This window comes from Octodon degus, unplaced genomic scaffold, assembly GCF_000260255.1.
Source record: "Octodon degus isolate 3935 unplaced genomic scaffold, OctDeg1.0 scaffold00120, whole genome shotgun sequence".
Taxonomy (NCBI): Eukaryota; Metazoa; Chordata; class Mammalia; order Rodentia; family Octodontidae; genus Octodon; species Octodon degus.
In genome coordinates, this window is record NW_004524696.1 from 7,415,642 (window position 1) to 7,430,419 (window position 14,778).

Consider the following 14,778-nt stretch of genomic DNA (forward strand, 5'->3'; position numbering starts at 1 on the left):
TGAGGTTTTAATTTCCTGTATATCACTTTGAACCTGTTTCATACATTCTATTTCTTTCCTAAACTGCTTATTCAGGGGTTCCATCATTTTTATATTCTGCTCTATTTTTTTTATCAGTGTATTCTTTAGAAGCACTTAGTACTTCTTTTATTATAGTTATCACATTTTTTAGTTCAGAAATTAGTTCTGATCTGATTTCTTCTATATCTTTCTGCAGTTGTTTCTTTACTTCCAACGCTATTATTTCAGAGATATCAGGTGTGTGATTTCCAGTTTCCTCTATGCTAGTGTCTTCTGCATTTGTACTGGGTAGACTCAGGGCCTGAGATTGCACTTTGTTCCTTTTCTTTGACATTTTGTATACCAGTGTCTTCTGACCTTTGGTGTAGAGCTTAGATAGGGTTATTACCTTAGCATCAGGTCCAGATCTATGAAGTTCAGATTCCTCCAGGTGGGTGTTGCTTGGATCTGGCTGGAGTCTGGGTGCTGTGCTCCACTTCTTTCTGCTGCAGTTGTTGGAGTTGAACCCTTTGTGTCACTCTGGCATGATGTTCTGCTCCTGAATGAGCTGGGTGGGTCTTGCCTCTAGCGTCTTGGCAGGGAGTTCTGTTGAAGGGTTCTGCACTGGGCCTGCACTCTGGGTTGAATGAGGATCCAGTGGACCCCAGGCAGTCTCACTCACATTTTGGACCTGGGCTCTGGGTCTTTCAGGATCCGTGGGCCCCGGGCAGTCCCATTCACATGCGGGCCTGAGCTCTGGGTCTATTCAGGATCCTTGGGCCCTGGGAAGTCTCACTCACATGCTGGGCCTGTGCTCTGAGTTTATTTAGGATCCGTGGTCCTGGGTCATCTCACTCCAAAAATTAGTAGGTAGAATACATAGAAAACTAAAAAAAAAAGAAAAAATTAGACCTTCCAAATTGAAAGACTCAATCAAAAATAGATATCTGAAATGACTGACACTTCTCAGATACAGTACAAATGGCCAATAGCTACATGAAAAAATGTTCAACATCACTGGCCTTTTAAGAAATGCAAATTAAAACAATACTGTGATTCTATCTTATTCCAGAAAGAACTGCTATCATCAAGTAATAAACTGGAGCCAGACATTGACTTTAGTGGCACAGGGCCTGCCTGGTAAGTGTAAAGTAAGGCGTTGTATTTGATTCCCAGTACCAACCAAAAAAGTAACCAGACAACAAATGCTGACAGGCTGCAGGGGAAAGGAACCCTTCTTTATTGCTGGTAGGAGTGTAAACTGGTACAAGTGCTATGGAAATCAGTGTGGAGATTCCTCAAAAATTCAAAACTAGAAATTCCATTTTACCTAGCTATTTCTCTTATAGTTATCTTCCTAAAGGTGTTAAAGACAGCATAATATATTGATACATGCATACCTATGTTTATAGAAGCACAATTCATAATAGCTAAATCTTAGAAGCAGCCTGTATGTCTATCAACAAATCACCTCCCTTTTAAAAAATAAATGGGTATCTCATAATAGTAATAGAAAACAGATGAATATATGAACCAACCAACCAGACAAAACCCTGTTTCTGAGAGTTTCATAGTGTGTGTATTTTTTTTTTTTTTTTCAGGCTATCAGTGGTAAATGAACCAGATAACTGCAGATTCTGGATCGGCATTCTATGACTGTCAATAGATTTCACAGTAGGAGTGTATTCTGGATTGCAAGTACAAATAGCAGTGACATTACCAAATAAGGGGAAATAAAGACAGAGAAGGAAGAGATGAGGGATGAGACAGAGAACATAATAACAGAGAGTCCTTCTCTTTCTCCCTATTAAAGTGGCTCAGCATGTCTAAATTCCAAGACATGTAAATAAATTTTAATGCCAACACCTCTTAAGATCAGTAATTGAAGCATTTTGCATCAGATAAAATAAAATTGTAAGACAAGGCAGTCAGAAATGAAATAAAATGTAGGGATCTGTTGGTTTATCAGTGTGATCCATTGTACCCTGGGGAGAAATGGTTGCTGGAATGAGGAAAACATAGAGAAGAAGACAAAAGCTGGGTCAGGTGATGGCCCATCTGCCTAGTTGGCAAAACAACCCCCCTGCACAACAGTAGGATGTTTATTTATACCTTTCAAGTATCATGTGACACAAGGTTGCCTAGTGATTAATGGTGACATTAACCAGGCAGTGTGCTTTTCTCAGGACTGAGGTAGCTTGACTGTTGTAGGCAATAAGGCCTAGTGCTGCTCTCATATGACCAATTTCCATCTTTAGTTTCTCCCTACAATAAGATTGATAAGAAAATGAGCACATGAATTTTTGGAATAAAAATACAGACACGGCAGCAACAAATAAATTGTGAAATACAAACTGAAACAGCATCCAACTGATGTTTATAATCTCAGAGCAAGACAGTATGTTAAAGTTTATAGAGTAAAAATAGGACACACGGATACTCTGACAAGCATTTGATTATGCTGGGAGCTCTGGAAGTGTGGGAGATGTTTCAATGAGTCTCCAGGTATTCCTGGTTGGAGGGACAAGTGAGAAGTTTAGATGTTTCAAAATAATTGTTCAGTGTAAGGGACTGTAGGTGGGTAACTCTTTTCCTAAACAATGAGGATTTTCAGAGGCTTTATTACAGTAGGCATCTGAAAAGGTTAACTGTGTGTCAATTTTACTAGGCCATGGAATGCCCAGATAGCTGGTAAACATTATTTCTCCATTTGGTTTTTGAGGGTGCTTCTGGAAGAGATTAGCACTGGAGTTGATGAACAGAAAAAAGCAGATGACAACCCCTCCCGCCCCAATACAGGTAGGCTTCACCCAATCCATTGACAGCTGAAAAGGGCAGAATTACATAATTGTTTCCAACATTTATTTTTCCTGCCTTGGTCTGTTTCTATGTTTCTTGATCCAGACTGGAATCTATACCATTTGTTTTTCCTTAATCTACAGCAAGCAGCCAGCAGATTGTGGGAATTCGCAGTCTCCATAAACCGTTATTATAGCAATAAATCCCTCCACCAATGTTCACATACCACTCTACAGATAATCTCCTACTGCTTCTGTTTGCCTAGACAACACTAGCAGTATCCTGAGGAATGCTAGGGCACCCAGTGAATCAGAGACCACACTCCTCTCCAAGATCCCCAGGAACACTACAGAGACCATGGATACTAGGGTAGAGTTTAGAATATCATCAGATCCTTAGGGTTCTTGATCTTGGAATTCGAAACCTAAGCACTATATATAGGAGTTAAAAACCTTATCACATACCTGGTCAGAAAAGAAACTTCAAATTTATTTATTTATTTAAACCTCAAATTTAAAACAGAAATAATTTAAAGTCTTAAACTGTAAGTAACATATTTAAATATAAACTGGCAAAGCTCAGAACTTTTTAAAGACTTAATTGTAACTTCTCTTAGTAATTTAAGAGAATGAAGTCTAGCAATCTCTTTAAGCATAGCAGAAATCTAAACAACTGCGCAGGTAGAAGGGACTGAGGAATGCATGAAGTAGGAACTCAAAGTCTGGGGGAGCTGGGAGCGACGACTGAATACCCGCGCGGAATCCGCCTTGGTGCCTCTGGCCCCCGCGATGAGGAAAGCCCCCGGGAGCTCCTGTAGAGTTGCTGGGAGCTCCGCGACTTTCAGCGGTGCGGGCGAGAGATAAAGTGGTTTGCAGCCCCAGTGGACGTCTCCTCGTTTGCTGCGATCCGACTACGCGAGCAGCTAGGCATTTCAGGGTGACCCTGAACCTCCACTGGTTTCGGGAGACTACGGGGTGACCCTTCACCGCTTTAGAACCCTCTTCTGGAAAAAGTACCCGCTGGAGGCGCGCACTTCTTAGTGACGTCATTGGTCCTGGCGCCGTGGGCGGGACCTAGGGTTCTCTGTGGTGAGGTGACGTCATCGGCGCCGGCCGCGGGCGGGGCCTATCTGGTTACGCCCTCTGCTTCGCTGCTTCTCCCTGACGCCATCGGGAGGCGACCCCGCCGGGGCCCGGAGCCGGGCGGACTACATGTCTTCCTAGTTGGAGCTCAGGGGAGAAAGTGGGGTAAACTCCGCTTTGAAAAGAGCGGGTAGGGAAGTTCGAACATGGCAGACCAGATCCCTCTGTACCCTGTGCGCAGCGCCTCGGCAGCGGCCGCCTCCAGCCACAAACGCACGGCCTACTACAGCCCCGCGGCCCCCGGGTCGGGGCCTGACCGGCGCGGAAGGTAACGGCGGGCAGGCCGCTCGACTCTTCCCGGGACACCCTGGCTTCGCCCTCGCGGCCCGCCGGACCTCGTGGAGCCGGCAGTCTAGGCTGAGCCGATGACCCGGAGCGAGCACGAGCCGCTGTCCGGCCGGGCTCACCATTCCCCTATAAAGAGGAGGTGACTCCAGTGTCCCTTACTGATGGCTTACAATTGGCCCTCCCACTTACTCGTCTGACCGTTTTAAATGAGAGGATGGGTGCAACTTTTAATTACAGCGCTAGATACTTACGTTGTTCGGTATCACAAATTGTCACGGAAGTGAAATGTAGGTGACACGTTTCGATTTGCCTGTTATGTCTACTTGGCAGTTACACATGTACATGCACAGTAGTTTTGGACCGGAAATGTTGCTTTTACGAATTGGAATTGGAGAATCAGAAAAGTTAAATGGTTTAATGGGGCCACAGTTTAGCGGTTGAATTAAGATGTACAGACCTTTGGTTTAAAGTAGAAGTCTTATACTTAACCTGGGTAGGATACTACTTGAATTTAGCTCATATTTAACTTGTCTCATCCAAAAAAGATAATACTGCTTTATTTAAAAAAGAAACTTGAAAGAATACTGTTTTATAAAAAACTTTAAAAAGTGTTATAGCAAGCAGTGAAAAATACACATTTCACTCTATATCCCATTAATTCAGAATCGGAGTTTTCAAATAAGTTTTGGCTGTCTGAACAACTAATTCTGTATGTAACCACAAGAGTTAAGTGTGTAATGTTATAGAGCTCCACTTAACTGATTTTAGGTTTCTTTTTTTCTGGCTTGTACTATTTTTATTTTTTAAATTAGATTTTATTGATATATTTTAGATATTCATAATGATCACATTCATCATAGAGAAATTGTATCTGCACGTGATATAACTTGTTCTTTTCTCCCATTTCCCTACCCACAATTTCCCATCCTTCCCCATTTATAAAGCTTTGTTTCCATGTTTTTCTTTTGTAAATTTTTTTTTGTACTTTTCCCTTATTTCTCCCTCTCCTCTCTCGTTCTCTGCTCAGTTTGAACATTTTCCTCCTATTTTGCAATACATTTTGGTCCTTATTTATATTTTTGGTTTCTCACACCAGAGAAATAATTTGGTATTCACACATGTGTGAATTTTATTTCACATATGGACTCAGGGTGCATCCATTTTCCTGGAAATGTCTTGAGTATGTCCTCCTTTATGACAGAATAGTATGCCGTTGTATAAAAAAACAAAAACAAAAACAAAAACAAAAACAAAAAAACCAGTTTTTTATTCATTCACCAATTGATGGATACTTGGTTGTTTCCAAGATTTGGCTTTTACAGACCGCTGCTATAAACATAGGTGTACATGTGTCACTATGGTATGGTGCTTTTAATTTTGGGGGGAAGATACACAGTTCTTAGGAAACTGAAACTCTGATCCCTAATTTCCTCATCTGTAAATTGGTGGGTTGGGGAGATAGATAGCTCAGTGGCACAGTGCCTGCCTGGCAAGTGTAAGGTCCTGAGTTTGATTCCTGGTGCTAAAAAGAAAAAAATAAATAAAATAAAATAAAAAGGTGAGTAATATTTTTTCCTTATGGAATGTTGAAGATTACAGATAAACCTATATGCACTGTGTCAGAGTGCCTCTGAGGAAGTGGGTTTTCCCGAGCTACTGTTTCTCCTTTCCTCCTTGATATTAGCTATGAGTAATTGTGTTAGTAATTCTCTTTATCTTTTCTTTTCTTTTCTTTTTTTTTTTTGCTGAGCCGGGGATTGAACTCAGACCCTTATGCTTGCCAGGGAAGTGCTTATTCAACTGAAATATCTCCCCAGCCCCAGTAATTCTTTGAATAGTCACAGGAGAGTGTTAAATGCTTCCCATTTAAAGTACCTTTTTATCACATTTTGAATCTTATCAGGTTTACTTTATGTATTATGTTTTTCGGTAAATTTTGGTGTACTTTGGTATGTTCAGAATCCTGTGTCTTCTAAGTGGGTCGTCCTTTTTTAAAATATAATATCTTTGTCTCTACTTTCTTTACCCCAAAATTCACTTTGCTAGTAGAGTAGACACTCTTTCTTTAAACTTGGGCTTGGGTGTTATTAGTTTACAGCTTATTTATGTTGTAGAATTTTATTATGATTTGTGTCTAGGTGTCCCCTCAAAGCCTCATCAGTCATGGACCCAGCTTGTAGAGTTTGTGATTAATTCAAGATCCAATGCAGGGATAATGGGTGTGAGCGCTACACCCTCCCTGGGTCAGACAGCCTGAATATACAATATAAGGAAGGAAGAGAGGCTAATAAGCTGCCTAAGCCACTGCTTCTTGTTTTGCTCTTTGCTGTTTTCCACAGCCACGAACTGCTGCCCTCTGTCATGTGCTCCTCTGCCTTGGAGCCAGCTGAGTATGGACTGAAACCTTCACTAACTGTGAGCTAAATAAACCTTTCCTTCCTTAATTTTGGGTGTCAGGTATTTTGTCCCAGCAATGAAATAAAAGTAACTGAGACATATGTGAAGTGATTTCTTTTTGGGTTGTGATTTTTAATCCACTCTTTCAATCTGTCATTTGATTGGTGACATTTAAATATAAGGTGCCTGTTGATATGTTAGAACTTCAATGTGGCATTTTATTGTTTTATTTCTTCAGATTCTCATTCCCATGTTTCTCTTGCCTTTGCTTGGGTTTTGGGGAGCAGTTACTTAAACATTGTATTAGTATCTGCTGAGTATTTTGAACAAAAGTCTTTTATAGTTTTCAAGTGTTTGATCTGAATATCACAGGTATGTTGGTGTCATGAATTTTCCCTCTTCCAGTGAAGCCTGGAGATCTTTTTTCATTTAGGTTTTACACTTTAAATGCCATCTTCTGGTCTGGCATGGTGGTGTAGTGATATTTTAAGTTGTAATGGTTCCAAATTTTATTACAAGCGTGTTGCTGGATGTTGTGCTATTTTGTTATTGTACATCTCTTACTGGGCCTAATTCATAAATAAATTATGTAACAATGTATGTGTAGGTAAAAATTAAAATATATAGTGTTAAGTACTGTCTGTGGTTTTAGGCATCTGCTGGGCGTCTTATCAGAAAAGAGAAAAAACTATTAAATTTGGGGATGACAGTTGTTTACTAAAAAATATGCTTCTTTCTGGTTACGTGGTTTCTGATGAGAAGAAAGCTGATGTCAGTTGAATTGTTTTCCATTTCTGATAGGGTGTTATTTCTTTCTCATTACCTGGAAAGCTTTTTTTTTTTTGGTTGTTAGTTTTCAATAGTTTGGTTATTATGGGCTTTGCATATTTTTTTAATGCTTATCCAATTTTGGTTTCACTTAGCTTGAGACTCTAAGTTTATCTTTTGTCAAATCTGATAAGTTTTTTTAGCCTGTCTCATCTCTTCTATGTCTTTTACGACACCTTGCGAATCTTAATTGTGATTCATCTGGTTCCTAAGTTTCAGTGCATTTGTTTGAAACCCATTTCCTTTTGGGTAATTTCTATTCTGTTTTCAAGTTCACAGTTTTTTTCCCCCTTCTTTCTCCATTCTGTTGAGCAAATTCATTGTTTTTCAGTTTAAAAAATTTCAGCTGATTCTTGTTCATATTAGCTATCTTTGCTGAAATTATCTTTTCATTTGTCTCACATGATCATGATAGCCTATTGAAACATTTCTATAATGAATGTTTGAACTTTGTGTCATTACAATTTTCTATGCTTATATCTGGTAATCTGAACAACTACATTTACTTATTTATCTGTCTGTCTGTCTATCTATCTATCTGTCTGTCTATCTATCTTTATTTGGTACAGGGTCCTGCTTCGCTGCTTGGACTTCTAGTGATCCTCTTGTCTCAGCTTCCCTAGTGCTGGGATTATAGGCGTGCACCTGGTTTCAGTGGTCAGCACAATGCATCTGGGTTTCCAGGGCTGGCATGGCATGTAGTACCGGAGATTGAACCTGGGTCTTTGTGCTTGCTGGGCAGGCACTTAGCCCTCCCAGCTATTTCCCCAGCCCTTATTTATTTATTTGTTTGTTTAATCTTTTTCTCATTTAAGTTTTTGTCCAGATTTTGGTATAATGAGTGACTTTTTTTTTTTTATTGCATTCAGGACATTTGGATATTATGAGACTCTGGACCTTATTTAAATCTTCTTTATCAGGCGTTCTTTGTTATCATTTAGATGACTGGTGGGCAGTATGGAGGATGCTACCTTGTTGTTGCTAGATGTGGCAAAGAGGGTGGTTCCCCACATAGCTACCTTTGACAGCTCATAGGGGAAGAGTGCCCTGTTATTTCTGGGCCCATGTGGGTTCTGAGATTCACCAGTCTCTGCTGATACCAGGTTCGCTGATAGGGGAAGAGGACCTGGTATCATTCCTTCATGGCCTGTACAGAGATTACTTGGGCAGATACTTCCTACCTGTGGAAGGTGCCTGTAGCTTTTGCTTCTTAGTTAACCTCTGATCTGGTAGAAAGGGGCATATGTGCCTTAGTGCCACTGGTCAAGGGTGTTGAGTAAAAGTTTTGGTGGCTGTGAGACAGAGCTCCTGCACTAGCTCCAGCAGTCTGCACCAGAATGGAGTCACTTGTGCTAGTGCTATGCTACATAATCAAACTGAACATAAAACAGAATAGTTTTCTAACAGAACAGCAGATTCACAGCAACCAATCCATAAGGCCCCAATTAGCCCGAGCTGGCATAAGAAAGTCCTGCTTGTTTCAGCCCTTTAAGGAAATGACTAGCTGCTTTTTTGTTCCTTTCGTCATTTCAGTGGGATGCTACCTGACTCATGAATTGCTAATAAAAGTCATTTAGATCTTTAAACTCAATGTGTTAAAACTTTTTAAAAAATAGGGGTAAAAGGTTATCATTTTGTCTGTATACTTCAAAATAGGTGCCAGGTGAGATTCATTGATATCCATGTGCTCCCTTGGCCTTCTCTGACACATCTTGGCTATGAGGAGAGTGGGGGTTTTTTTGGGTTTTTTTTTTTTTTTTTATGTATTTAGTACAGGATCAGCAGGGTCTCACTACACAAGATTGGACTTAAGTAGTGATTCTCCTATTTTCAGCCTCCTGAGCACTGGGATTACAGGCGCATGCCACCACGCCCAGTCTCAATCAGTGTCTCAGTGCATCCCAGGGCTGGGGCTGGGGCCTGGCTGGCTTGCTTGCTCTGAATCCCTGCTGCTTTACCTAAGCAGGTGCTTTAGTTTGCTGAGCTGGCTAGCCCATTTTTTTTTTTTTTTAAATGGTCTTGTTCAGGCTGGTCTTGAACTCAGTATGTAGCTCAGGCTTTCCTTGAAGAAGTCATGGACTTCCCCCCTATTGTGGCTTCCCAAGTGTTGGGATTATAAACATGCACCTCCACTCTAGGAGAGGAGAGTGTTTTCTTACAGCTAAAGAGTAGGGATGAAGGATGTTGCCTAGTATAGGATGGGTTGTGCCTTTTCCATCTTGTTTGAATGGGATAGTACAGTTCTTATCTAAAAGTCTTCTATCCACTAGCAGACCCCTTAACCTGATCCTTTGGTGGAGAGACAGTCTGTTCTCAGTCAGGTCTGTCTGTAATACAGCACAAACAAAGAAAACTTTGGATTTACTGTTGTATTGCACCTTGGGTCTTGAGTCCTTGTTGGTCTTCGTTTCCCTCTCCAGCTGTCTCAGAGTGGAAGGACAATGGAGAAATAGATCTTCCAATGTGGTTGGGACCTAGAAAGAAAGGGTAATGGATTTATTTTTTTCTTTTTATTTCCACCCCTTCTTTTTGGTCTGGTGTTGGAGGTCTTATTCTAGGGCCTTACATGTGCTGATAGGTGCTTTACCATTGAGCTACTTTCCTGCACTTACTCTTGTATTTTAAAATCATTTTTATTGCTTTTCATTCTTTGGCAGATGTTCAGATAGAATTCTCATATGATACAAGTCACCCATTTAAACTGTATACACTTAACCAGTCGTGTTTGATCATTTTTATTATCTCTTAAAGAACTCTTTTAGCCTGTAGTTGAATCCGTATAAATTTTACCAAAAATTATGATTTTTCTAGTATTTCTGTTTTGTTAAGTAACTTTTATATAACAATAAGCACCTAACAATAAAAAGTATAAATTGAGCAGTGGATTGTCTTGTTTTGCTAAAAATGAAGTTTTATATTTTGAAACCTAATCTCCACTATGGCCAGTTGAAAGTTATATAGCTGTGGTTGATAAAGGACAGTTTTTATATGGGGTTTTATTTTGGAGCTTTTAAAGCCTTTCTTTTAAATTAAAAATGTATGAAACTGACTTTTTTTTTTGAAATTGACATTCTTATCATGTACAAGGAATTCAATAATTTTAAAGACATTGAGAGCTGAAATTTATTGTATTTTAATTATACCAACTTAAAATAACATATTTAGATTAGTGTTGATAAATTGTTATAACTTACCTAACTTTTTTTTAATCATTGAATTTGTATCCTAAACTTTCTGAGAGAATTAAGTGATTTGTATATAGTAAACATTAAAAAATTTAATATCACAGTGCTTTTGTTATTAAAGATAAATACTGATCTATTTTTATATTAGTAAGCAGAATCATAATTCATAAGAAATGCAGCTATGTATTAGCACAGTTTCCTCACATTAATTTCTCATGAATATCTGTGAAAGTAAGTCATTTCCTAATTTGATATTTTTCAAGTCTGTGTTTTAAATAACTATCACACAATTATGTTTGTAGTTGATTGAACAACTAATGACACTGAACATTATTGTCTTAGTTACTTTTCTCATTGCTGGGACAAAATACCCTATACCCATAAGTGAAATGAGTAAAGATGTACTACAGCTCTCTTTGTAGAGGTTTCAGTCCGTGGTTGACTAGCTCTAGTACAGGTAGGCGTGGCAGAGAGGTATGGTAGAGGAGAAAGAGTCCGCGGCAAGGCAGGCAGGGAGAAAAGCAGCAAACAGCAAGCTTCCCTTTGTCTGTTTATCACATCCAGGCTACAAGCCTTTAGGGTGGTGCCATTCATACCAGGGTGGGGGTTCCCATTATCTATACCCAGAACTATGTTAAACCAAATAATGGACTAATCTAGTACCATAAACCCTTAATCCCAGTATCATAGACCATAGATCTAGCCACATCCAAAAGCCCTACCTATAAATGCAGGAGGCTTTGGGGAGAACTCTAGAGAGGAACCATAACAATTATTATTTTTTCTTTTTCCAAGTCTGTTAGTACTTTCTCTATGCTTTTTCCATCAGTAGGGCTATTGACTATGCTTTTGCAGTATAGTATTACAAACTTTAGCATTTAAAAGAATAATTCTATTGAGAATAGATAGCTATTGTCTGATTATCTGTAAAATACTATATTAGTGTTTTGGGAAGATGCAATAGATTTTCGTAATGGTGATTTTCCTGTTCTTCAGGTCTATACAAAATTACACAATTTTCTCTGAATCTTAAAAATTTTATAATCAAATAGTCTGTTAATTGTAAATATGAGTCCTTCTTTACTGTTGTGGTTCACAATTGAAGAGGTTTTCTTGGGAGTACAGAATTTTTTCTTCTTTAAGCCTTTTGCTCCTTCTTTGCCTCCCTCTTTCCCTTCCTGGATTCTTGAATTATTGTCTTCCTTCTTCTTTTTCTCCCTCTTTCCTTCCTCTTTTCTTAAAAGGTGTGCATTCTAGCACTAAATTATTCCCCTAGGCCCTTCTTATCCCCAAGTGAGTCTTAAAATGGTGTTCATCAAATTGATGAGGCCCAGGTTCCATCACATCAGACCCATTTTTTTTGTACAGGTTTATGAGAGTTTTGTTTAAAAGGGATCCATAGTTCACTCAACTGTAAAAAATTCTTTACACTTGCCATAATACAAACATTTCGCTTAACTTTCCTGTACCATAATGGTATTAGCATGAAGACAGAGTTAATCAGAGGGAGCATCACAATGCAAGGCATCTGGAATCTAGCAGGACATCTTGAGCTAGCAGGTCATGGGACTTGAAATTTCTCAATCTGTATTTTTGTATCACATTGGATTATTGTATGTCTTAGTCACTCTCCTGTCCTGAGGGACACAATACCCAACACTTACCATGTAGAGGAAGAGTGGTTTATCTTGACTTGTGGTTTCAGTGGGTATAGTGCGTGATAAGCTGGCTCCAAGGCAGAAATGGTATCACATAACAGGAGGAAAGCTATATAGTGGCCAGGGAAGAGGAGATACACTCATCCAAATGGTGCTCCTAGTGACTTGCTGTTTCAACTAGCAGTCCTAAGTGAGTCCCAACTCATATCCCAAGTGAGAGTTTGGTGGGGAGGAGGGTATTATAGATCCAAATTATAACATTGTGCCATTAACTCTTTTTTTTTTTTTTTTTTTCTCGGAACCAGGGATTAAACTCAGGTCCTTGTGCTTGCCAGGGAAGTGATTACTCTACTGAGCTATCTCCCTGGCCCCCTGCCATTAACTCTTAATACAAGGGTAGGGACATGACATGTCACAACATGCAAACCAGAGCATTCTTTCTCTTTTCTATTGTAGGAGGGAGAGTCCAAGTTTCTCATCAGTTCATATAGTTTGCTGTTTCTTAGTTCATAAGTGAGATAATTGATTTTGGTACCTTCTTGTGATTAAGGAACTAGGCACATTTGTTTATAGCACTTAAGTCTGTTTGTTTTTCTTTATTAGCGTACAGGTACAGGAGAAATGTTTATTTTTTCTTAAGAAGGTTTGAGTATTAGGCAAATTTTAAGTGTATTTCTCCCTTTAATATCAGTTGACTTTTCAGAAGTGTTTTGAATCTAAATGGAAACAGTAAAGCTGTTGGATGCTTTAAGTAAAATGTGAGCTCAAGCTGGTTATTGCTTGACCTACTTTTATTTAGATACATGTAAATTATATGCCTTCCAGTACTTGGATGTTCTGTTGAAAATTTCTAATTTTTCTTTCTTTTTTCTTTTTTTTTTTTTTTTTCCTTTTTTAAAAGCTTTTGGCAGCAGCTAAGATAGCTGTCCTCTTTCTTTAGCATGGCAGTACTCTTGGGTTTGTATCATCTGTTCTGTCGTCTTTGTTCACATTGTTTTTACTCATTTTAAAAATGTTTCCAGAATTATACTTAATTGCTAGAAACGTTGATTTTTCTTGAGTGACAAACCAATTAAGTGTGTATGACACCAGACAACAAAGACACTTAAGATTCTCTGCTTAGCGGTCTCTGAAAAAATCCATTATTCATCATCTTATTGTTTTTAAATACTGAGGTGAAATTTTCAATACAATAGGAAAATTGCTTTGGAAATGGAATAAATTGCTTGCCAGTTCAAAGGCTGCATTTCTCAAGTCTAGGTTATCAAACATGATGTTGCTTATATTCATTATCTTGCAGAACTTAGTATACTGCTTTTACAATGTTAAACTTGATGAGATTGTGACTTTTGTTAAAGTGTGATATCACTTCTTGGAAAACTTAATGAAAAAGACTAGAAATGTATGTATAACATTACATGTAAGTGGTATTCATTTTAGTTATATTTTGTTTATTCATTTCCTAGTTGATTGTTTTAAAACATCTGATTGTCTATAGAGAAGTAAGGAAAATGACCTTTTTTTTTTTTTTTTTTTTTTTTTTTCCCTTTTAGTACCAGGATCAAACTCAGGACCTTGCACTTGTCAGGCAGGCACTTGTATACTGAGTTATATCCTAGGCCCTAAAATGACTTTTAAAGGGAAAATATTTTTGTTTTAGGATTGTTACTTGACAGATCATATAATTTTTTTCTTGCTTAAATCATCTAAAATGTAATTTTTATGTTATAAAGAAGTTTCATGATATTATCCACAGTAATTGGAATTGTTTATAGATTTTTTTTTTCCTAAATACTAAACTGAGCACTATTTTGATGGGTGGAAGGCTGTATTCAAATAGTGTGAAAATAAGTGATTTTGTTTCTCCTAGCATATTCAGTGAAAGTTCTATCATTTTTAGTGACAATGTGGCATTCTAGCATATATTTAACCAGTTCTTTAATCATGGCTATTGAGGGTTTTTTTTTTTTCTGTTTCCTTGATTATTTTTCCAGCCAGGACCAGTAGTGATAGTCATTTCTGTAGGTAAATCTTGTACATAGGTTTAATTTCTATGGATAATTAGAACCTGTGGTTAAAATTGGTATACTTTACAAAAATAAAGGCTTGCCATGCTTACTAATTTTTTACCACTTGCCAGCAGTTGATTGCCTGTTTGTCCAAGAGTTAGGCACATTGAATGTTAAGGATAACTTTTCTTGTTTGACAAGCAAGACATGTTCTCTTGTTTGAGTTTAAGTGACTTGAAAGTCGTTTTTGGAAACAAATTATTGTCATATTCAAACCTTCTAAGTGGCTTCCTATTATACTTGGAACTAAGCTGAAATATCTTACTGGTGCTTCTTTGGCCATGTGTGTCTTATTCCTACCTACCTCTTCAGCTGTAATTCTGCTGCACTTCTGTTCCACTGGTCATCTCTGTCCTCTTTACACTCTAATAGCACTTGCTGGTCTTCTTTTTTAAATTTATTTATTTATTTA

General features: G+C 38.3%; 1 protein-coding gene across 7 annotated transcripts in view; it reads left to right on the top strand.

The window, feature by feature from the left end:
* Nucleotides 1–3,945: 3,945 nt before the first annotated feature.
* Nucleotides 3,946–14,778, top strand: part of Atp9b (ATPase phospholipid transporting 9B (putative)) — a 449,279-nt gene continuing 438,446 nt past the window's right edge. For 5 of the 7 annotated variants that reach the window (XM_023700057.1, XM_023700058.1, XM_023700059.1 and 2 more), the window contains exon 1: nt 3,946–4,209. In XM_023700057.1, coding sequence (XP_023555825.1) covers nt 4,088–4,209 — 122 coding nt within the window. In that variant the 5' untranslated portion in view covers nt 3,946–4,087. The remainder of the gene's footprint in view (nt 4,210–14,778) is intronic. The other 2 variants (XM_004640201.1, XM_004640202.1) reach the window with 1 other exon arrangement.